Source organism: Sapajus apella, unplaced genomic scaffold (assembly GCF_009761245.1).
Source record: "Sapajus apella isolate SASKATOON/1434 unplaced genomic scaffold, GSC_monkey_1.0 scaffold65, whole genome shotgun sequence".
Taxonomy (NCBI): Eukaryota; Metazoa; Chordata; class Mammalia; order Primates; family Cebidae; genus Sapajus; species Sapajus apella.
The window spans coordinates 1,602,673-1,627,817 of record NW_022437005.1 but is presented as its reverse complement, the minus strand read 5'-3'; the positions used below and the strand labels follow the sequence as shown (position 1 = coordinate 1,627,817).

General features: G+C 37.9%; 1 protein-coding gene across 2 annotated transcripts in view; it reads right to left on the bottom strand.

Moving 5' to 3' along the window:
• The window catches only part of MACROD2 (mono-ADP ribosylhydrolase 2), a 2,030,631-nt gene that overhangs the window by 1,327,353 nt on the left and 678,133 nt on the right, over positions 1 to 25,145 (bottom strand). For both annotated transcript variants that reach the window (XM_032248219.1, XM_032248220.1), the window contains exon 5: positions 8,136 to 8,252. In XM_032248219.1, the coding sequence (XP_032104110.1) occupies positions 8,136 to 8,252 (117 nt within the window). The remainder of the gene's footprint in view (positions 1 to 8,135; positions 8,253 to 25,145) is intronic.

The following is a 25,145-nucleotide window of genomic DNA, read 5'->3' as shown; positions in this document are numbered from 1 at the left end:
ACACTGCTAGCCTTTGAGCAGGGAGCATGTTTGGTGCTGGGATACTAGAGGCACTAAAAGCAGCAAGAGTACTAGCTCTGCAGATTCCTGGAATCATGTCTTTCTCTCTTGAGTGTCTTCTTGGTCGGTTTCCTGCAGTGGCAGCTATGATTATTACAAAAGATGAGACAAAAACGATGCTTTCATTAAGTCCTCCAGTAAATATATATATCAAGAGCCAATTCTGTTCTGGATACTATGTCAGATGCTAAGGATATCAGGGGTCAATGAGACCCACTGGATGCCTTCCCTTCTTAAAATGTTATTTTGTCTAAGAAGACAATAAACAAATAAGTACAGATGTCACCACTAGTGGAGAGTGCTACAAAGGAAAAGAAGAACATGTCAGAGTTCTCAAAAAATGCCCTCATCTGTGACCCAAATGCATGCCTGTGTCATATAGGCAAAAGGAATCTCAAGGCCAGGGTGCTCCTGGATTCTACGATTCTACCACTCTCTAGTGCAATCGCCCTCACACCTGAGCACACAACAGAGTTACTCAGGAGAACTTGCTAAACCACAGGGTTTCTAAATCAGTAGGTGTGGGGTAGGGCATGAGAGTTTGCATCCAACAAATTCCCAGGTGATGCTGCTGCTCCAGGAACCGCGTTTTGAGAAACACTGCTCTGGGTTTTGGAATATTTCTGCCCTTCTTATTTCCACATTCATCATGAGGATCACTAAGGAGATTAAATGTATGAAACTGCTTAATATAAATGAAAAAGGTGGCAATTACAGAGAAATAGATTCAAATAAAACCTGAATTCCTTAAGCACTTAAGGAAAATGAGCCAATCAGAGTTGATTTTAGGAGGAACAATCCCATCTTCCTCTTCAGAAGGGAAGATGATTTTATGATCTTCAAAAGCAGCTTTTCTCTCTGTGTAATATAAGTCATTTAATTATGGAAGGAGCTCATGAGGACCCTCAGGTCTTCATCAAAGGCTGGCAGAGTCATCCTCCTAGCATCATGCCCACTCCACAGCTTTCACAATCAGGCACCTGCTGGGAGAGCCCATGATGGCTGAAATCAGGTCACCCTTTGCAAAGGACTAACTCAGAACCATCTTACGAATTACCTGCTCTAGAAACTGCATTTCCTGTGGACAAAGGCGCCCTTTCAGCACATTAGCTAACACCACTGGGGGAAGCCAGGAATAGAGATTTGCTTCCTAATACTCTGATGGTTTAAACTGACTCTCCTGTCAGAGACTTGACTTATTCACTTCCCAGATCTGGCCCTATTGGGAAAAATCACCTATTTTTCTAGGGATTCTTTTCAAGGTGGCCTTATTATTTGAAAGATTTGAAAGGTTTCAGATTATCCTCCCAAGGTAATGTTCTCTTGAGGCAACAGAAGCAAGGATGTCCCACGGAATAGATGGTAGGTATTTTAGTCTCACCTTTATCAATTTTGATCTGAATAAGTAATATCACATTTAATAAAATTCAACATTTAATCTCTCTGAATTTCACCTTTCATGCTTTATAAAAAGTGAAGATTGGCCAGGCACAGTGGCTCACGCCTGTAATCCCAGCACTTTGGGAGGCTGAGGCAGGTAGATCACCTGAGGTCAGGAGTTTGAGACCAACTTGGCCAACATGGTGAAACCCTGTCTCTACTAAAAATACAAAAATTAGCTGGGTGTTGTGGCACATGCCTGTAATCCCAGCTACTCAGGAGGCTGAGACAGGAGAATCGCTTGAACCCAGGAGGCGGAGGTTGAAGTAAGCTAAGATTGTGCCATTGCACTCCAGTCTGGGTGACAGAGTGGGAATCTGTCTCAGAAAGAAAAAAAAAAGTGAAGATTGCCACAGACCAAGGGCTGTCAAACTTTCTCTGCAGAGGCCAGATAGTAAATACTTCAGGTTCTGTGGCCATAAAATCCCTATAGCAACAACTCAACTCTGCCACATGAAAGCAGCCATAGACAATACGTAAACAAATGGCCACAACTGTGTTCTAATAAAGCTTTATTTATAAAAACAGGCAGCAGGCCTGGCTAACACCTAACAGAGACTCCTTTCCTAGCTCAGGGGTCCTTGGCCACCACCATGCCTCTAATATGGGTTTATTTTGTTAATGGGAGCAACAGATTTATTTTCCCTGGACTTGCATTTCTCTTTGTATTGGAAGAAAGTATTACTTGACATATCATTTCCTCACAGAAATTTCAAAAGGACTGATGAGCTAGTGTTTCAAAGTACTAAGATTTCTTGATAAAGGGCACAAGAGAAGTACTAATTATTATCAACAGTACATTTTAAGGTACTATCATCTGATTATTATTGCACCTGGGAATAGAATGTGAACTTGGATTCACACCACTCATTCAAACATATTATGCTATGGCCTCTCACCTTAGAGTTTCCCTTCAAATGATTAATGAAAACCTTGAGTTAGACAATATTCCCCCTTGATGCCTTCCAAAGATTAAATAAAAGGAATAAAAGAAACAGATTCCACCATTTCATTTACACAAGTTTAGTATTTTTCCATTTATCTTTGATGACTATTCAGCCCTGCCAAGAGTGAAGCATTCTAAAGAAATAACATAGATGTGTGAGCTATGCTGAAAACCATCAAACACAGGTGGTGTGGTTTCTTTATTTTTATTTATTTTTTCCTCCTTGGGAGAAACTCCATTAAGAGTACATTTTGAAGACAGGAGATTTTGGACTGCATATAAGTTAAAATATGTTTTTAAAAACACAATGATAACTGACACTAAACTCATAATTTCTTAGAAATATTAGCATAATTTTTCCTTTATATTCCACCTACTACCAATTATCAACCAGGTTTGACACTTACAATAACGAATTCATTTGTTAGATATGTCTCTAGTACTTGTGATATACAAGGTACTCTGTTATAAAGGTGGAAAGTTTGCATATCCAACAATAAAAGGTAGCATGTGACAAGTGCCATCAGTATGTTAACATGCAGTATTCTGGAGTGTGAAGTAAAAAGAAGGCATTTTTAGCTCAGGTGACAAGAGAAGACTTGTTTCATGGTAGAAATGATATTTGAACTGAGTCGGGAAGACAAGTGAAAGGAGCAAAGAAAGAACTTTCTAGATAACCCAGATACAGACCCCATGCATAGACATACCATTGTGAGCAATTCATATCATACAAAAGGTTGTAAGTAGTTCAGTGGAAGGCCAAAGGTAATCAGGCCAATGTGTCTGTATTTAAGGAAAAGTCCACTAGCAGATTTTGAGAGGATTAGAGTTACATTTTATTCATTCATTCCACAAGTATCTTTTGAGCCCCTATTATATATCAGACATTTTTTAAGCTATATGAATAGAGCAATACATTAAAAGAATACAAAAAAAAGAGTCTCTGTCCTTACTCTCATAAACAGATAAGAAACAAAATAAATAAGTAAACGACATATTTGAAGATTAAATTTATAGATATGCGATTATAAATTTTAAAAGTGAAGAAATCAAAAATAGGTTGGTTAGGGTGACACCTGAGGTTACATTTGAACAAGAGCTGAAGTAGGTAAGGAACAAGCCATGTAGGTCTGTAGAGGAATGGAACTCCAGCAGAGGGAATGCCAGCGCAAAGGCTTTGAGGACCAGGTTCACACAAAGCAGCCCGTGTGAGTAGGGGGAGCACAGAAGGAGATGATGTAGAGAAGTAAAGGTCACATCATGTACAGCCTTGTAGACAATTATAAGGACTCTGGATCTAAGTATGTAAATTTACTAGAACTGTGCAGAATAATTGCAGACAGAAAAGTATTACAAGTAGAGGCGACAGTTTGTTTTTTTTTTTAATATTTTTCAGGTGAAAAAGTCCTGAAATAATTCACTCATTTTATCCTTCATTTATTCACATTAATTCCGCACATATTTAGGAGACACTATGATAGATATTGACATTGGAACTGTGACTGAGACAGACAAATCTTGCCCATGTGAAGCTGACTGCCTGGTGGAATGACGACAGCATGAATAGAAATGTCTCATATGTCAACAAGCTTCTAAAAATCTATAAATATTTAAATTGTATTATAAATTCAAAAAATATCTAACATTGTAGAGAAAATTCCCGAAAGATCCAATTACGTAAACAATCCTCCATCTACTTTCTAAGTCATTTCCTTAGCAATAGCCTTCAATTAAATATTGACCAATATTCTTTCTACGCTTAGATTTCTTTTAAAAAGAATGATTGGATATTCTTAACGTCAAAAAGAAATCATTCAAAACATCCAAGCAGTGAAGAGTAAACTAAATATCTGGGGCTTATCATTCTAACCATTCATGATGAGTCACAGAACACAGAATAGAAGCATAATTAATTCAAATACAAGCATTTATGAATAGATTAATTTAGCAAGCATAAAAGAGGCAAAAACCAGCTCAAAATTATCAAGTTTGCCTGTAACTCGACAATAGCATTTTCCAAACAAATTGCTGATGCATGAAGATATTATCACTTGTGGCTGGATGACTGGCTTTAGTACCCCTATAATGATAAACCAGCTGTCTCAGAGGACAGATAGGAACTAGTCTCTGCTGTCAAGCTGTCATGGAATTATTAAATATGGAGGGGAAAAATGACCCAAACAGTAAGTAATGAGCTCCCTTTTCATTCTCACTACAAAAGCACATCTGTGGATTGTTAATGACTCTGAAATGGATGAACCAAACTGATGAGAAAGAAAAACATCTCTCAGGGATAGGGAAAGGGAAAATGAACACACACAATGTTTATAAAACCCAATTTAAAATACAAGGGCTTGTGAAAGTACTGTGAAATACTGTAAAGTGGCACAAAAATGTAAGCTATTATTACTCATTTTCATGTTGCTTTCCTTGCTTTCCTTTATGCTTTTAATATAAATCATTAACATTTTAAATATACAGGAAGAAACAAGACCTCGCCACAAATATTCCATGTTTATGACTTTTATGAGGTGGCACTGCAAGGCCTGTCTGGTAATTTCTATTCTATTGGATGAGTTTTTACTAAACACGCCCTGTGGGCTGCATGCAGCGACTTGAGTATATGTTGGCTCTCAGGATCTCAGCTCTCATGGATTCTGTAGCTAGTCCTGTGGACTGACATGCCACTTCTAACATCATTGACCCTAAAGATCCACTTGCCCCAGGATGCCCATGAAAGCCACACTTCAGTTCAAAGTTATAACTCAAGCATTGGAATTCTTTTGACTTATTGATCTTTGTCCTTCAGTGTCTGGTATTGTGCAAGTCTTCAATAATCCTAAAATAAGATGAATGGCATTCAAAGGAAATTGAATAATTTATTCAGATGGATGTCAAACAGATACAAGCATATTTTAAAAATTGTCACATGTGTGATAGTGTGAACCCATACACTAGATAGAGCCACCATTTTATTTCGGGACATTTAACGACTCTGAGTATACTGTTCTTTAGAAAGTTCAGATTAGGAGAAATTTGATTTGTGTTTTAATACATAAGAAAGAAAACAGACCGGGACTATTACTTGACTTAAGGTCAGTTACAAGTCTGAAAACAGTCAATAATCTTGCTATTATTGTACCAGTCAGCAATCTTGCTTGCTCTCAGGGTGGTGTAAGTTAGGTAAATCATGACAGTAGCATATTTGAAAGGAAAAGAGCCAACACTTGTAAACATAGCGCTATATAATTCTGCAGAGGGAAATCACTGTTAATACCCAGATCATGATCTCTGAGTTAGAAAGACAACTCTTCTAAGCACTATTGTACAAAAAGGGTTTGTTTGACACAAATATATATTCCAAGGAGTAGTGAAGAGCCATTTGGTACATGATTTGACTCTTTCACACTAGGTAAAGAACTTAGCAAAGAAAAGGAAACGAAAAGTCATTAAAGGAAAAATTAAACAGCATATAGTTGACACACAATCATGTATCACTTACCAATGGGAACGTGAGAAATGACTCCTTAGGTGATTTCACTGTTGTGTGATCATAAGGTGCACTTACACAAACCTAGATGGTATAGCTTACTACACACCCAGACTATATGATATAGCCTGTTGTTCCTAGGCTACAAACCTGTACAGCATGTCACTGTGCTGAATACTGCAAACTACTGTAACACAATGGTAAGTATTTGTATATCTAAACATATCTAAACGTAGAAAAGATACAGTGAAAATATAGTACAGGTTGAATCCCTAATCCAAAAATTTGAAACTCAAAATGCTCCAAAATCTAAAACTTTGAGTGCCAATGTGATGCCACAAGTGGAAAATTCCACACATTATCTCATGTGACAGGCCCAGTCAAAACACAATCAAAACTGTTTCATGCACAAAATTATTTAAAATATTGCATAATATTACTCTTATGCTATGTGTATAAGGTGTATATAAAACATAAATGAATTGTGTGCTTAGTCTTGGGTCCCATCTCCAAGTTATCTCATTTTATATATGCAAACATTTCAAAGTCTGAAGAAAAGATCTGAAATCCAGATCATATCTGGTCTCAAGCATTTTGGATAAGGGATATTCAATCTGTATTATAATCTTACAGGACCACCGTCACATAGGCGTTCCATCATTGACCAAAACATCTTTATGCAGCACATCAAAGTACTTTCACTGGAAAACCATCATGAGCAATATAGGATGCAATATTCAATTGATTTAAAAAACTGTTTTAATATATTACTATTTACTACAAATCCTCAAATTTAAACATACTTTTACAGCTATCTTTAAAATATAATGCACTAGTCTTCCTTCACACATATCCACAGGAAATTCATTGTTAGACAACCTGTATATATATAAAACCCATAGTATCCTATAGATTGTATTATAAATTTTCATTCATGTTTTTTCCACTGCTAAAACAAAACCCAAAACCAGCTTCACTGCTACATAAAATGCATCAGCGGTATCATAAGAAGTAGGAGAATGGGATAATCAACAAATTGGTGTATCAATTTCCAGGACACTGCACACCTTAATGTTGCAATGAACTCTCCACCTCCTTCCTCAGGCCCTGAAGATTATAGGATAAAAAAGCTATTCCCTTAGGCCAAGCACAGTGGCTCATGCCTGTAACCCCAGCACTTTAGGAGGCTGAGGGGGGCAGATCACCTGAGGTAAGGAGTTTGGACCAGCCTGGCCAATATGGTGAAACCCCATCCCTACTAAAAATAAAAAATTAGCTGGGTGTGGTGGCACGTGCCTGTAGTACCAGCTATTTGGGAGGCTGAGGCAGGAGAATCTCTTGAACCCAGGAGGCAGAGGTTGCAGTGAGCTGAGACTGCACCACTGCACTCCAGCCTGGGCAACAGAGTAAAACTGTCTCAAGGAAAAAAAAAAAAAAAAAAAAAAAAAAAAAAAAAGGCTATGCCTTTAACCAGCTTCTCTTTAAATATTTTATTCCTTATGACCTCAACCAGTTGGCTAAATGATTAAGCAACAAGGTCAATCAAATGCAATACTTCTCTCTATTAAAATATAATGGGAATTTTGACCATTCCACATTCAAAGAGCAAATACATTCTCACACTGACAAGCAGATTCCATTGGCTTTTCCTGAAAGCAAAATGTGACAGATGCCTTGGCTGTAATTGCCAATCAGCCTTTACATGGCAGCTGAAAACACAATACATCACTTTGATCTCCTTTGCTCTAAACACAACCACAATCAAGAAACCTGAACAAGAAATAAGAAATTGTTCTCATTTCCAGGAGCTGTCACTCTGTGGCACTTAAATGCTATAAGGCATATTTTGCTCATATTTTTATTTCCCTGTTTCAGAGATACTCTGTCAAAGACTTGAATGGTTAAACATCATATGTGTATATATATGTGTGTGTGTATACATATAGATACACGTATATATGTATATATGTGTGTGTATGATATATGTGCATACACACCCACACACACATACACACACACATATATATATTTGGAGAACGATTTAGACAGTACTTTTTATTACCATGTACAAAATCTGAACTGAAGCACATTTAATTAAATACCACCACTGCCATTTCCTTTTCCAGTTATACACTGGAGTAAAACAAGTTAAGACGTCTCATCTGATTTTGAAACAGTATTCAAAAAAGTTCTACTCACATTTTGCAGGCAGGTCGTAGCCACACGTGATTTTTGCATGTCCAGTATCACAGCCATTCAGGTTACGGCATTCAGCTAGCAAACAAGGGCCAGCCGCTCTATGAATACAGCCATCCACTAAGGGAGAGAGAAGAAAGTTAGCTTATATTTGGCTTTTTTAAAAATTTTTTGAGACTGAGTCTCGCTCTGTCGCCAGGCTGGAGTGCAGTAGTGTGATCTCAGCTCACTGCAACTCTACCTCCTGGATTCAAGCGATTCTAGTGCCTTAGCCTCCTGAGTAGCTGGGACTACAGGCACGGACGACCACACCTGGCTAACATTTTTCTTTGTATTTTTATTAGAGACAGGATTTCACCATGTTGGCCAGGATGATCTCCATCTCCTGACCTTGTGATCTGCCCGCCTCGGCCTCTCAAAGTGCTGTGATTACAGGTGTGAGCAACCGTGCCAGGCCGGCTTTTGGAAATAAGTGTAAAGCTCAAGATGAGACGAGGAAAAGAACTCAATTTGTTCTTCTTGTAAATAACCATAGCCCTTGGAAGAAAACCCAGGGTGTCCAATGTTTCACACACTAGTGTGTCTGTGTGTATACGTGTGTCTGTGTGTGGTGAGGGGAAGGTTTATGTGCTGAACAGAAGCGGAAGGGTTACAGAAGTGGTGTGCTAAACAACAGGTTCTCTGGGGTGGGAGAATCCTTGATAGGTAGCATTTTCCCACTTCAATTTTAAGCTATTAACTTGATGTCACTGAACACAGGGTTGGGAAGAAATGCTCACAATTTTCTCTCTCTCCTGAGCTGGTGAGGGTTGCCTTGAATACACAACAGGTTAGAGAAGAAAAAAGGTCAGAAAGAAACCTAGAAAGGCGCTCAACTCAAAACTGAAAGAGTAGAATTAAAGCTATGAAAATCAAAACCAAACCTTTTAGCAAGTGCTCCCCGCAACAGAATGACACAAACCTGATTCTGTTTCTGCAGGGTATCTGACTGGGGGCCTTGCAAGGGTAGATTAGGTCTTGCTTAACACCCATAAGACCACCCCTCACTCTCACTTGGCAGGGCCCGAAGGAGAAATTCTGTGCTGCTCCAACTCTGCCAGAGGAGCAGGCTTTGTGTCCATGACCAGCCTCAGCTCTTATCAGCTCTCTGGCTTTACACCAGGGCCCCTTTCACATCCGGGCATCACAAATTACCTTTTGAAAGCACAAATTTGATGTCACTGGAAATTAAAACTCTCTTTGTGTGAGTGTACACACTAAAAGACCACAGACACATAAATTAGGAAATTGAGAATTTGGGATTTTAGTTGTTATTGAATGGGCCCTTTGGACAGAAAAAAAAAAAAAGCAAGATTGCAAAATAAAGGAAAAGAGAGAAAACAATAGTACCTGGAATGTGAAAGTAGATAGAATACTACAGGTCTGAAGACTTCTCCTTCTCTCCACAGTTCGTAACACCATGCAATTGATCCTTACTCTTTATTACCATTATCATTATTATTATTTTACAGGAAGCTGGATATGGGACAGGCTATTGGCACTCAGGGAAGTATAACTTGTCGAAAGTCTATGTTGGCTTCTGCTGCCACTGCATGGCATGGAGGCTTCACTTTCCGCCCCACAGTTGTCCTAGGGAAACAACATTATCTGGCCTTGATTACATCACCACTTGCATATCGGCAAAGTCTGACAATTAACCTGAACTTCGGAGACACTCACAATAAAATTAATTCACTCCAGACTACACTAGACTGAGTGTTTCACAAAATCTAGGTTGAAATCCAGACTCTGAACATTATCTAGACATGTGATGCTCCAAGCACTGGTTTGCTTACAAGTCCTTATCAATAATGGTAGTATCTCATGTAGTTACAAAGTTAAAAGCCTATCAATGCCGTAGACTGCAATACAGCAGTTAAAAAGAATAGGCCAGCTTTATAGGTAAACAGAGTCCTTCACATGAAAAGACTTCTCAGTGAAAATCCCAGGTTTAGAAAAGTATATACAGTATGGTTACCATTTTGGTTTTTCTTTGTTTTGTTTTGTTTTGTTTTGTTTTGTTTTGTTTTTGAGACGGAGTTTCACTCTTGCTACCCAGGCTGGAGTGCAATGGCGCGATCTCGGCTCACCGCAACCTCCGCCTCCTGGGTTCAGGCAATTCTCCTGCCTCAGCCTCCCGAGTAGCTGGGGCTACAGGCATATGCCACCATACCCAGCTAATTTTTGTATTTTTAGTACCCATGGGGAGTTCAAACTGTGGCAATCTCTTGGTGTTATCAGCCTTTTTAATGTTGGCAATTCTTATGACTATAAAGGAGTATTCAATGCACATTTTCCTGATACCTAATGATGTTCGGTATCTTGCCAAATATATATTGGCCATTCATATATCTTATATTTGGAAGCGTCTACTCATGTCTTTTGCTAATTTTTGTTGTCTTTTTATTACCAAGTTGTGATAAATCTGTTATTAATTCCATCCCAATTTTTAAATTTTCAGATATTTAATTTTTCTCATTCTTGAAATTTCCATTTGGTTCATCTTCTTTCTATTTTCCTATCACTCCTGAAGTCTGCCATCTTCTCACCCATTCTGCTTATCTTGTCATATAAACTCCTTAACAGATTTTACATACTTATTTTAATGTCCCTGTGTGCCAATTCCATCATGTAGGTCAGCTATGGGTCTGTTTGTATTGACTCATTTTTCATTTGACTCTGGGATTCTTTTTACTTATTTGCATGTCTAGTAATTACTGATGGCATATTGAAACATGTGTATAATATATGGTAGAGGCTTTAGATTCTATTAGCTTCCTCCGGTGTTGAAGTGTGTTCTAGCAGCCGGTTAAATACCGTCAGGTAACATGGAAATTTTGTTAAGGTGGGTCTATTTCAGTTTTTCCTTTAGTTCTAGGATAAATCCCTTAGTCCCAAGATATAGTCTTTACTCCTATCATGTGCGACTTCTGAAGTTTCAATGGGAAACCCAAGGTGTTAACCAACCCCCTCTAACTTGGGGAGAACTAAAATTCCAAATTCTACAGACATACAGTTAAGAAGCTGCTGAATTATTTGCTCATTTCTTTACACCTTCTAGCTTTTATTTTCTTCCCAGGCTTCTTAGAGTCTTTCTCTGCATATGCATAGACTCAACCAAGGATTAACGAGGGGTTTATTTGTAGATTTGGGGGCTAACCCATCTGTGACTCTTTCCTTTCTGGCATCTCCTCAATTCCTATTCTGACAATCCTGAATTCAGTCCTTTGGTTTCCCATGCCAATAAACTATTGCTTTCTGTTTGATCCCTCTCAGCCACTTACCATATGAGTTAAGGAGGAACCTCGGGGTCAAAGTTACGTGGTCTCTAAATGTGGATCTCAGTGTGGTTTCCTTATTCCACAGATAGAAGCCCTTTTAGTTTCAGCCTACTTTTAGTTACTTGCTAGTGCCAATAAACAGTTTCTGTCATAGCTTACATTTTGTCAAGAATTTATAATTACTATTGGTAGACGCTCATCTGATACATGTTAGTCTGGCATTATAGAACACTGGAACTATATAACACATTTTCAATTAGTTAGAACATAATCTCCTTTTATTTCAGAGCTATATTTGTGGCCCTTGAAAAAAAAAAGAAAATGTGTGGGAGAAAAAGGCAATGCTTCAAGGTATGTCTTTGAAAGACAAAAAGGTAATATCCCTGTATGTACAAACTCAACATAAGAGTTTAAAATTCTGTAATCTATTGTCAATCCTGTTGCTAGACTTATTTTTCTAAAATGTGAGTCTGATCTTACTACTTTCCTACTAAAGTAATGTTTGTTATTCTTCATATCTTCCTTTGCAAAACACTAATTCCAAATTACGGTGTTTAGACCCTTCATAAACATTCCAACTTATCCTCCCAATCCTCATGTCATCCTACACCTTCTCCCTTCACATCCTCTGATGTGGCCACTCCCAAGACCTCGCTATTCTCTAGACAGTGTGACTTCCTTGGCAAGATGCCCTCTACCCAGGCTTCATATTCCCTCCCCTTTTCTGCCTAGCAAGGTCTTTCCCATTTTTCAATTTCTAGCTCAAACGTTGTCTCCTTTAAGAGACCATTCAGAACTGGACAAAACAAATGTCTCTTTATGTTCTCATAATATTCTGGTCTGCACCCTTGTTGTCATATTTATAAACCGTTTTATAGTTATTACATAAACACAGCAGAATGCTTATATGCTAAAAGTCTGTTTGCCTCCTTAGCCTCAGTTCCTTGAAGGAACAGGAGGTGGCTTATTCTTTTGTATATTCCCAGCTAATAAATGACTCTAATTGATTAATACAGTTGATTTTGATTCAATTAAATTTGAGAGGAAAAGTCGTATGGCTTTTTTTTCTTGAGACAATACTGAGGAAGTAGTTAGGCTGCTCAAATCTAAGGAATTAGAAAGTAAAACGTAAAGTCAAATACACAGCCAGTGTTGTCGTCACAAATCTGGTGATGAGGTTCTATATTAGAAGCATTATAATTCATCAAATCTGAAAGTTCACCCCCTTCTATACTCAGATCTAGTGCAACGTGCAGAAAACCTTGCCTTTTGGCCTCACGAAGGGTCAGAATAAAAAGACAGCAGGCTGAATAGTGACGAGATGCGGAATACAACAAAGTAGTACTTCTCCTATCTACCCTGGGGAGGTGGGTAAGGTGGAAACCCATGGTTTGCTCTTGGGCCTGACACAGATTGTCTAAACCTAATCACCACTAAAAAAATAAAAGAAAAAGAACAGAACCCAAGATCAGAAATCTAAAAGAGGAAAAAATGTGGAATACAATCTTCTAGAGAGCAATAGGACTGCCATGCTTCTTATCATACCAGAAATATATATCCTATAGGAAAAAAGACAACTGAGCTCCATGAGCAAATAGAACAACAATACATAGAATTTTTCAAGATGACTGCGGCTAGACTGCTGTTTGTTCACAAATGCCCATTTGGTTTTCTTCCTGGGCTATGTTAGCAAGACAGTACTTCCCAACCATTCTTGTAATTTTAGGGGTTGTGAGACTGAGTCCTGTTTAAAGAATATGCGTAAAAGTGATATAACTGTTTCTATATCCAGTCTAAAAATCCTGCGCAAGGTCCTCCACATGACCTTCCATTGTCTGCAGGCTGAATGCAGGGGCTCCAGGCAGGACACCAATGCCCCAGGAGATGGTACAGAGACCAGACAAAAAGTTCCTGAGTCCCTAAATGACTGTGTGGAACAGAACTTCACTCCCACTTCCCATACTAGATTATGAATCAGGTGGTAAACCTTTATTATGTAGAACTACGAAAATTTGGGAATGTTTGCAACACCAGTTTCCCTCAACTAATATATTCATTTCTGTTGTAAATATCTTGATGACAATTTTCATTCCACTGGATCACTGTTATTTTTTTTAAAACCTGTGCAAAAAATTCAGCTTTGATTACTAGAATGTATGAATTGACCAAGCTCATTTCCCTAGATATGTCTCAGAGTCCTTAATCATGCTGGAATCTGAAGACTTGGTGAGCACCCAAAGCCCGGCTCTCCTACTCATTCAAATAGTTGTTTCTCCTACCAAGTGACTGAAACCAGACTAATAGAAGATAAAGCTGAGGACCGCCTAGAGACTGCCTGTGGTAAGGCCAGCTCGTATTCAGGTGAACACTGAGGTCACTCACAGGGCTGCTCTTCATCAGGACTGAGGGGAGTCTAGCTGTAGCTCATTCTAAAGGCTAGGCTTTCTGCTGTACTGACATACCTGTCATTTGCCATCCTGACAAGAAGGCCAAAACGCTTGCAGGTAGACGGTTAACTAAGGTAAGGACTTTGACTCCCGGACATATTTTCTCCAATTATCTAGCAAAGGCTGAATTCAGAGGACTTTGGCCTATTAATTAGGCCATCTTAGTCAGATTTTCCTTAAATGATAACCTGAAGAATTACATGGTTGAGGGTGGGGTAGAAAGATAGGTTTCAGTTATGCTGGAGGGGAAGTGTTGTCACCTGTGTTAATATTACCTTGGGGCTTAGAGTTTGAGGATGTTATTATAGAATAGTCCTATTCCACTGTTCAGATGGCTAAAATAAAGGCAAAAGACATAGGACATGAAACCACCTCAGTTGTTTTTTTTTTAACTTAAGATTTATTTTGCCCCAGAGAGTCCTATCTGGCTCTCTGACATTCCTCGGGTAAAGCTCCTCGTTTTATAAGCAAATGAACAGGTTGATCCTGAAAAGAGAAAAAGCAAGCTGCAAAGCATGGAACAGAAATTTATCAGGTACGGTACGGTAGTTAATGTAGAGCTATCAGAAAATAACAATAAAAGAGAACCAAGACAGAGTTCTAAATACAGGTTTTGCAAAACACGAAAGCACCATTTAGTGAGACCCAGTTGGTTTAGAAGCTGGCCCTATGTGGTCTCCTTGTCTTACAAAGATACTTTTCTAAACAGTTTGTAGCAAGGGAGATTTTGGATTTCTTGGATTTTCACATATTCATTTAATCTTCTTTTGTAAGTAAAAGATGGTAACTTAATCAATAAGCAGCCACATAAATCACATTAGCTTAAAAAGTAAGAGGCTTCTCTCATTGAATATATATCTCTTAGAAGCCCAAGAGGATACAACAGGGTTCTTTAAAAATCAAATCAAGATAAATTTGTTAGACAGCTACCTTACACAAAGCATTCTGCAAGAAGCTGTGGGGAAATTAAATAATAATATTAACAATAATAATGCCACGTATTTTGAAGATGTGCTGTGTGTCCACTGGTGTGCTAAGTGACTTGCAAGCTTGCACTTTTTAAGAGGTAGTGTTATGAAGCGGAAAGAGGATGGTGAAGGTGTCAGACAGCAGAGATCTGAACCCTAGTGCTACCACTTAAATCTCTATTTCTTGACTCTCTTGTCTCATCCTCATAGGACCTTCACTCAAAATCACAGGATTTTCGTGAGTGAATTGACAAACGCTTTTAATCATGCCTGGCATGGCGAGTATGCAATAAATTTTGGCTATAGTAACTCATTTAATCATCATAAAAATTTTGAAAGAAAGAATTCACTAAGATCACTACTTAATAAATAAAGAGGTAGAAGTTAAGTAGTCACTGCAAGATCATGTAGAAGCTGGGGTCAGAGCCCATGTTTGCCTGAACTAAGTCTGTGTGATAAATCCTACTCTCTTCTACTCCCATTCATGCAAAGAAGAAGGGAAATATATGCCCTGGTCTCTTTCCCTGGAACCCAAATGAATAGGGAAGAAAGCTCAGAATCATGTTTTCATTGAAATTAAAAGTAATCTATAACATACCAAGTACTTTAGTATGTAGAATACTTCTTTTAATAGATTGACCAACTTTTACGGGATGTGTCACGTTAATGTATTACATTTTATAAAACACTTTGACAAAATTATCATAAATTTAATTTGTAAACTATTTTGCAAGGTGATCTTGGGCTTTATTACCTTTTCCGCTTTTTTTTTTTTTTTTTTTAGATGGAGTTTTGCTCTTGTTGCCGAGGCTGGGGTGCAATGGACTGATCTCAGCTCACTGCATCCTCCGCTTCCCAGGTTCAAGAAATTCTCCTGCCTTAGCCTCCTGATTAGCTGGGATTACAGACACCCACCACCACACCTGGCTAATTTTTTATATTTGTAGTAGAGACAGGGTCTCTCCATGTTGGCCAGTCTGGTCTCAAACTCCTGACCTCAAGTGATCCCCCGCCTCAGCTTCCCAAAGTGTTAGGATTTCAGGCATGAGCCACCATACCCAGCCAGCTTTCCCATTTTCCAGTTGAAGAAATTCAACAAGTTCAAGAACAGATGACTTGTCTAAGGTCATCCACCTAAGTGGCAGATATGAATTCAGATTTTATGTCCCTAAAATTGTGGTGAATGCCACCATGGGAGCCTGGTAAAAATGCAGTGGAAGCCCAGAGTCTGCATTTCATAATCTCTGCAAATAATGGAGACACACACTGCCAGTTGAGAACTTTGAGAAGCATTCCTCCACAGTATCTTGTTTTATTCACACAGCTCCAGAGAGTGATGAGCAATTGAGCCCTGTGGTAAGTGATCTGACTATTCACTGGACACATGAAACCATGAGTCCTGACTCTCATAAATCAGAAGATCCTCTCTAAATTTAATTAAACCGTTGCTCTCACATTCCTCCACAAGTCCTAATCAAATATCCAAAGAGGAAGAGTCCCTACCCTTAAAAGTTTGCATTTAAAGCAGGCAGTATTAACTGGAACTAGAACTAAACTCAATGGCAAGTAGGATTTTGATTAAACGCTGTTTCACTCAAAGCTATACATGGGAATCATGAAATATCTTGGGCATGAGGAGATGCTTGACGCACAGTCTCCAAAGTGAGGCTACAAGACATTCATATAAAGGATTAAAAAATATGCTCAAACTTTAATTGATACTTACAATTTTTATCTAAAAAGATAAAAATGAAGTTTGAGTGTATCACTATTTAATACAGAGATTAACAGTAGTGCTTGTATATAATTTATAAGCAAACATACACATACATATATGTTCCCAATATTTCTACTGAGAGAGGTACACAATCAAGAACATTTGGAGTCCACAGATCTGGTAATTAAAAGGGTTTGACAATCAAAATGCCAGTCTCTGTCACTTAGAATTTCTGCATCTATATAAATGGGTATAATATTAGTATCAACCTGGTAGAGTTCTTATAAGAATTGAATGAAATAATGTGTACAGTGCTTAGCACACAGTGCCTGAATAAGTCCTCAAAGAATCTTACTGTGGTAGACCTTTTGTAAAAGCTGCAGCAATTACTTCCTTTTCTGTACCCATGCCCTTGGCCATATGATTCTGCAGCTCCTACCACCAAGAGATAGAATCTAATTCCCCAACCCTTGAATCTAGGCTGATCTCATGACTTGCTTTGGTCAACAGAATGAGGCAAAAGTGACACTGCCAGTACTAGTCCTAAGTCTAAAGAGGCCTTTCATGTTTCTGCTCACTCTTGAAACTCTGCTAAGCTCCCATGTGAGCTAGTGCAGGCCAGCTAGCTAAAGGATGAGAGACAATGAGGAACAGGATTAAATCATCTCAATGGAAGCCATCCTAGACTAGCCAGCATTCAGCTTTCCTGGCAACTGACCAGACATATGAGTGAGCCCATATAAGAGAAAAAGTACTGTCCAGCTTTATGGTGAACCCATAGAATCAATAATTAAATAGCTGTTGTTTTAAGCCACTAAACTTTGGAAGTGGTTTGTTATACAGATAGTCATTAGCATCATCATCATCATCATCAGAAAGGAAACAAAGCAAGAATCCACTCTCAAAGGAAGACACAAAAGAATAAGGTTAAATAGCTGTCCTAACTCCTTTGGGAGGAAAAACAAAAGAGCTGAAGTAATCAGGTGAAAAGTGGATTCCATTAGAGGTCACCTATAGCCTGCATGAAAGATTCATGTGTCAGGTACTGAATAGCATCAGTGTTTCCTTCAGGGAACAGAAGAAATATCTGTGAGAAAATACAACGCAGTGACAAGGTGATCTACATCTTGAAGCTTCACAGATGTGAGGAATTTCGTTAGGTTATTGGAGACTGCCTTGGGCTGACTTAAAAATTACCTTCTGTTATGAACCTCTCATCTTGTTGGTCAATTTGAAGATGAGATCTGGGCCGTGATCCCAGGAGAAGATAAGTATAATAGAATAAATATTTACACATTTTTAAGATCAGGAACCTGCAGCCGTTTTTAGTTATGGATAACACACTAGCATTCTTCTTCTCAAATCCAAAAAACATAGGGACTGATCTTTAAAAACCGGGAGATTCTTCTTTCTCCCAGACTCTAAGATCTAAATAATAGGCAGATACTCAGGAAACAATGACTTTTATTTCTCTTTTTGAACTTGAAGTAGCAAATGAGGAAAAAACAATGTTTCCCAGAAATGTTTACAGTAGACTCTTAAAATTTCTTGGAAATATATGAAACAATGACTCATAATTAGGGTTGAGAGCAAAAAGTCAAGCTGATTAAAATCCTGCTCAGAGTATGATAAAGATGTATTTTCCTGAGGCTAAATTCATAGTAAACAAAATATTTTAAGACCTAGATCATGCATTTTCTTCCACATATGCATTATCCCAATTTAAAAAGCAATTCTAAATCAAAGAAAATATCATTATGACATAGATCGGTGGTTGCCTACCCATTATAAATTCTCATTTTTCCTGCTAACAGAATCCCTGTATTATTGGATAGGCTATATGTCCAATTAGAATCTATGTTTATCAGCGTCTCTTTCAAAGATGAAAAATATGAGCGACCAATTTAGATGGAAGTAGATGCCATTGGGTGGGCTTCCAGGCAAGCTTATTACAAAGGGCTTACTCCCACAGCAGATCTTTATTTATTTATTTATTATTTAATATTATTGATTTCCTACTCATCCACCTTCCTGCTGAAAGACTAGCATATGCTGGTAAGGCTTCAGCAGCCATCTAGCGAGCATGAGTGCGCTGACGACACTATGGTGTGGTAGAAAGAACAGTTGGGAGGTGTCTCAATCTCTGACATCATCTGTAGAAGAGTCACATTAGCCCTTACCTGTTTCTCATTCAATGAGAGAAAACAGTTTTTCTTCTTTAAAAAATGTGTTTATGTTTTGTGTAAGTCACTATCTGGGATACAGAAGGTGTTTCTGTAACTTGAAGCCTAACGCCATTTCGAACGTTGTAGGCATATATTCTCATTTATCTGAGATATATTCCTTGACGTTCTGGATATGAAATTTCTCTTTAGTCATAACAGAAGTGTTAAATTACTGGGAAATTCTGAGCTGACAGAATGTTGTGAAAAGGATGCCAGAATGGGAAAAACCCCAAATAGTTCATTGAAAGGTCCAGGGGAGTGCTGAGCACACCACTAAAGAAACAGCAGCTGGAAAAATCTAGAATGTGCCAGTCTGGTAGCCATGTGACCTTAATATTGCTTATATTTTGTCAGCTCTCACCAGGGAGGGATATTTCCATCAAAAATAAGGCTGAATTTACTCATGTTAGGTACTATTAAAGGATCCAGAGAAGAGAATGAAGATCATATTTTACTGGTATTTCAGAGAGACAGTCTGAATGAGTAAATTTGTCACCAGAGATGACATGGATTTTCAGGCAAAGAATATACTAGCTGGTGAAAATGGTGCTGTAAGATATTATTAAATTGAAGACATCTCTAGTATTCTGAAGAGTTCTCAAAAGCTCGGTAACATACCTTTTTAAAAACAATTGGTAAATTTACTTGAAAAGAAAAAGTACACAGTTCTTTCTCAAGAACATCCTCATTCCTCCATTCAGACGGAGACCCTTCTCAGGGGCAGGTCCTAACATTATACTCCTTGAAAGAATAATTCCCCAAAATAATCTTCAAATTCATTCTTACTAGAGTCTAAGCAGTAACGGAAATTTTGACCTTAAGGAAAGAGGAAACAATAGGTATATTTGCAAGGCACACATTGTGCCCTTGTTTCTGTGGAAGTCTCCTTCAGAGACCAGGTCAAGCACAAGTACAAGGGGAGGGAGATGTTTCTCTTTCCAAAAAATAAGAAATGAACCAACTTAATGGTTCCTTTTCTACCAAAAACTTCCCAGTGGCTGGGGACACAAGGTCAGAACTGGGGATGATGTAGGTCAATATTAACAGGTGCCTCTGAGACAACCTCATTTGTTTTATCAGAGAATGAGATCTATGGAGAAAGATAATCTTTCCTCCAGGAATTTAGCTTTTAAACTTCAATCGTGTTACAGAATCTCTCCTCCTATTTTTCTTCCTACAAAGAAGTAAATATGTCATTTTATGGCTTATACCCCAACTGCTCCAGGAAATACTGATGGCTTTAGGTAAGATGATAAAGGATTAAAAATATTAAGGAGCAAGAAAGAAATCACTCTGAACTTTTATCTGGGCTTCTAAAGAAAAACGACTTTTAAAAACCTGTCTGTGTATGGGTATTTGCAAAACTATAAAATCTTGACACATACAAAAGATAATCTGTTTCAGAAAACGTTTCGCCATTCACTCTGCTTTTCATACTTTTAAAAGGACCAATGACTCTGTATCTGTAACTCTGGAGAGGAGATGACCAATAAGAAGTCCCTTTCTCCAAACTACACACATAAAGATGACATTTATTGCCCCAATCCAAACATCGACTTTCTTTCTTTCCATTATTTGTTAAGAGGAGCTTTAAGGGATGATTATCATATGAAAAAATAACTTAGGAGCAGAAAACATCTTGATCACTTTGCCAAGCAATAAAATAATTCTTTTTGACATTTTTTTCTGATTAAGAGTAAGTTGGGCTTTACTTAATAAAAACTATTTCTTTTTAGCAGAGAGCTACTTATTTTCTGCAGTTCACAACTTGATTCCATTTTTCATAGGAAAAAATTATTCAATGGGGCTCACAGTTTATAATTTTGATGAAATTTTACTTTGTGTTACAAAAAAGTATTTATGTATAGATGATTTTGCCCTTATAATTTCTAAATTTTCATAGAAATGTGCATGAAAAAATTCTAAAAGAGCAAAAATAAGCATCCCATATCAAATTAAATTTTAGCATTAAACATTTTTAATATATACAGAAATGAAAACAGCATGAACAGTGTCACGTGATTTTTATAACTAAACTTGTATCCCCATGTACTCATTTAAAATTTTTCTAAATTAATAGGTTGAGACATGTTTTTCCTTAAGAAAAATTCATTCTAGAACTATTTCTTTATATAAAGAAAGTAGCCATTTGCCAAATGGAACCTATAGTAGGATCCCAGTACGAATCAAACGTGCAGTGAACTTCCAGTCCCCGTACCCTAGGCCTGTGTTATTTGAATGTCAGTGGGGCCCCACCTCCAGACCTTCAAAGGTGCCCTTCTCCTGCAAGGCTGCTACCAAAGAACAATACATTTGCAGAAGAAAAGGAGCAAATTATCCAGTTTTCTACCCCTTATTCCAAATCCAGGCCCAGTCATCAGGTCCAAAACATGTGTTTTATGGTCTCTCGTGGACGACTCTCCCTCTAAATCTATTTGTTCCCTCTCTGAGACACTGGAGTTTTCTCTTCAGAATGGTAGCTGAAAGGATGCTACACAAAGTTACACAAAGTTTTATGCTAGAGAAGCATTTATGCATTTATTTAGTGAGAAGTGAGAGGTTTATTTGTGGGGAGGGAGGACAGGGTCTGGCTCTGTTGCCCAGGCTACAGTGCAATGGTGCAATCATAGCTCACTGCAACCCCGAACTCCTAGGCTCAAGTGATTCTCCGGCCTCAGTCCCCAAGTTGCATGTAGCTAGGACTACAGGAGGGTACCATGATTCCCAGCTAATATTTCCATTGTTTTTTTTAGACATGGGGTCTTTCCATGTTGCCCAGGCTGGTCTTGAACTCAAGAGATTCACCTGCCTTGGCCTCTGAAAGAGCTAGAATTATGGGTGTGAGTCACCACACCCAGCTCCGAAAGCTTTCAATTAACATACTCACCACTACAAATTTAAAATATAGGGGCAGGACGAGTGGCAGTGGCTATGGGAGAGGAGAGAGCGGGTTCTTCTGTGTCCATAAAGAAAGTTTTGTTCATTCTTCAAGTGCATAGAAAAGAGATTTCAGAGAGGATAAAGCTACGGCTTGGGTAATCCTGCAGCTCATCGAAATGTCTACTTCCTTTTTCCCCAGCGGAACCATTTTGCCCCATCTAAAATGCTTGTGTGTGAAGTTAAAACGAGCCACATGTGCTTTCCTCCACAAAGGAGCCCTATATTTAACACAGCACACACATCCAACACCTCAAGCGGTTTTGAAGAAAGCTGTGTTTATTATGTGGGCTTATGAAATAAAAAATACAAACTTTCTCATCCTAAAAAAATATGCAATGAAATTTACAGCCAAAATAAGGAAGCTGTGTATAATGTAACACTTGGCGAGAATTTTAATCAGTGGATTGGCAATACTTCAGTTCCTTTCAAGACATGTCTGAGTTTCCTTAATTTAAATACCACACACTGGATCTAGGGAGAATATTTAGGAGACATTGAGATTTCTACAGGAGTGCTGGCTAGCAATGCAAGCTGAGAAGGGAGCTCTGTTGACATGATAACAGTTTCAACCTCAGGGAATGAATGATCACAGAGATAGACAAGCTGTTATTGCGGAGCAAAACACCACAGATTTACATTATGATAAGGCATTCCAGCCACACTGCTTTACTTTGAGCAGGTAAAGAATTTTCCAGGAATCAGGCTGACTCGTTTTGCTATAAGGCACACGGTATTGGACCTTGTCAGAAGTTTTCAGACAGGATTGTTGTTTTCCCAACTGGAAAACTACAGGACTATCTAGTAGCCTTCAGTTCCCCTGCAGCCTGATAGCAGCTCAAACAAGTTGAAAGTCAGGTCACATAATGTGGACCCAAAAGTGACCATCACAGAAAGAGTTATAATGTGATAAAAGGCTCTGGGTAACCTATTAAATCCACCATCCTGTCAGGATGAAACAAGGGCAGTCCTGCCTCCATAGCTGCAATTTTTAAAGAATCCACTAAGAAAATATTTACTCCCTCTGCTATCTGAACAACACTTTAGTAATCGGTATCTAGTGTATCACACAAAATCTCTAGAACTGAAATGTTAAGAAAAGAGACTCAAAAAGTCCAAAGCTGGGGACATAAATAATACAGCGTTTAGACTTAGCTGTGTCACTTGTATGAAATCTCTTTTTTAAAAAAAATAAAAACTCTTTTAAATATTTAAATGTTCTTAAGTTTGCAAATGAAGCAATGTCTGGAAACACAAGATGTTGTTTAAAAATATTCTACAGTGACTCAGTACTTGGGAAGGTAAATAAGGGATGCTAAGGACAATTGACCCTAAGCTCCGTTACACAGAAATCAAAAGTCAAGGAATACAGAAAGTCCCCAACTCTCCCAAAACTTCCCTGCTAAGAATGTTTTCAGAAATTAATCCAGATATATATTCTGTTTGGAGAAAATACTGATTATTTGTATACAACAGTATTTTTTGCTAGGTAATAAACTCTATATTATAAATATCTGGAGAAAGTTATTATTTGGGGGTTTTACCCTGTTGTAAGTTCTGTGAAACCAGAACTTAATAAGAACATACTTGGGGTCATCATTGTTTCATCAATCATACCAAAGCATATTTGCTTTTAATCCTAAAGGGGAGGAGCAGGAGGCTAAGATTTCGGCAGAGCCATAAAACTATACTTCATGGACTATGTGGTCATAGCTTGCTTTAATTTCAGCCCTGTAGAAAAGGAATCTGGGTTTTTTAAAAAGCATGTTTAAAAAGGGCATGCCTCCTATTAGCAAATAGTATAACGGCAATCTTGATAGTTTCTGTTGAAAATGAATATTAAAACTGATGAAAAAATAGCAGTGTATTACTAGGAGGCTGAAGAAAATGGTACCTCCACATTCATATGGAGTGCACAATGCTTCTTAATCCAGGGAGAATGTAAATGGACATGTTTTTGAATGGGAAGATAAAAGTGCCCTGGAGAATTTGAACCATCTTCCAGTGGCTGCGGAGGAAAATGAAATTCAAAGGATGGATATATGTAAGTTAATTATGCGAATAAAGATGGGTTGAGGAAAAAAAATCTAATATACTAATTTAGGAGTATGAAAATAATTCTAATATGGTTGACCTTAGGTAAGAATGGCTTGACAATTAAAGGAAAAACCACAAGACTTAAGTAATATAAAATCAGCAGACATTATAACCATGGGACCTAGGCATTTCCAGCTAATGAGAGAGAAAAAAATACACTTTCCAATTGGAAAGAGTGAAGAAAAAAGAAGATAACGATTACTTTTATATATTTCTATTCCCTAACTAAAGAAATGCTTTAAAATGTAATTCATTACGTCAGGGCTTATCATTTTTTAAAATCAGCTATTAATTCTTTGTAAAGTTTTCTGCTTCATTCTTCTTCACCTAATTGTAGTTAAAAAAAAAAAAAAAGAAAAGAAAAGAAAAGAAAACTGTTCTTGAAATCTTAACTGGCAATAGCCCCCTAACTCTTCCACCAGTTAATTCTAGTCACTAAGGCCACTAAGGTGCAATTCAATAAGTTACATCAGTCATTCAGTCTTTAATTTAACAAAGACTTCTTAGGCACCTATCATGTCCTGTGTACAAGCGTTTTAGATAGAAACAGAAAGAAGATACAGCCTTTAACAAAATGGCATCAGAGTCAAGTGTAATAATGACAACATATAAGGAATTCTTTGCCCTAATGTCAGAGGATTGGTCAGTTTCCCCACCCCACTGCAGCCAGCACAATCTGCCCCCTAGTTGAAATCCCAGTGCTGTCCAAATGTAACTTCCATTAGCCATGCCAGTAACCATTTGTTACCCTTCTGACTTCAGACAGGTTTTGTGAAAAAGGCACAGGTTCCAGAGTAACATAAAACGGAGGAATTTCTTGTCCATCGGTACTATTTTGAAGCTAGGTAAGTTGCTTAGCTCTTTTGGGCCTCAGTTTCCTTATTCATAAAATGAATTTTTTTTTTTTCAAGGATGGTCTTGAAGATTAGTTTGGATCAAGAACGTAAGGCACTTAGAACATGGCAGATGCTCCTAAAATGATAGGCACTATAATGACTGTCAGCTTTATTATTTTATCTAATATCAGAGGTACTTGTGCACTGGTTGCTGGTTTTGAGGGGAATAAAAGGGGTCGAGAGCTGCCCTTTGTCCCAAGTCAGGATGATGCATCTTGCAGGTATCACAGCTTTACAGTAGTAAGTGCAAATTTTGTCACCAAAACTAACATGTGTTGATAATGACCTAAACAAGTTCCAAAGTAAATCCTCTAATGCTATTGCATGCCTAAAAAAAAAGAAAGCAAGAAATGGTTATTATTACAAAGATGATTTTCTCTTTCAAAGAGAATGCCGTGTTCCTTAC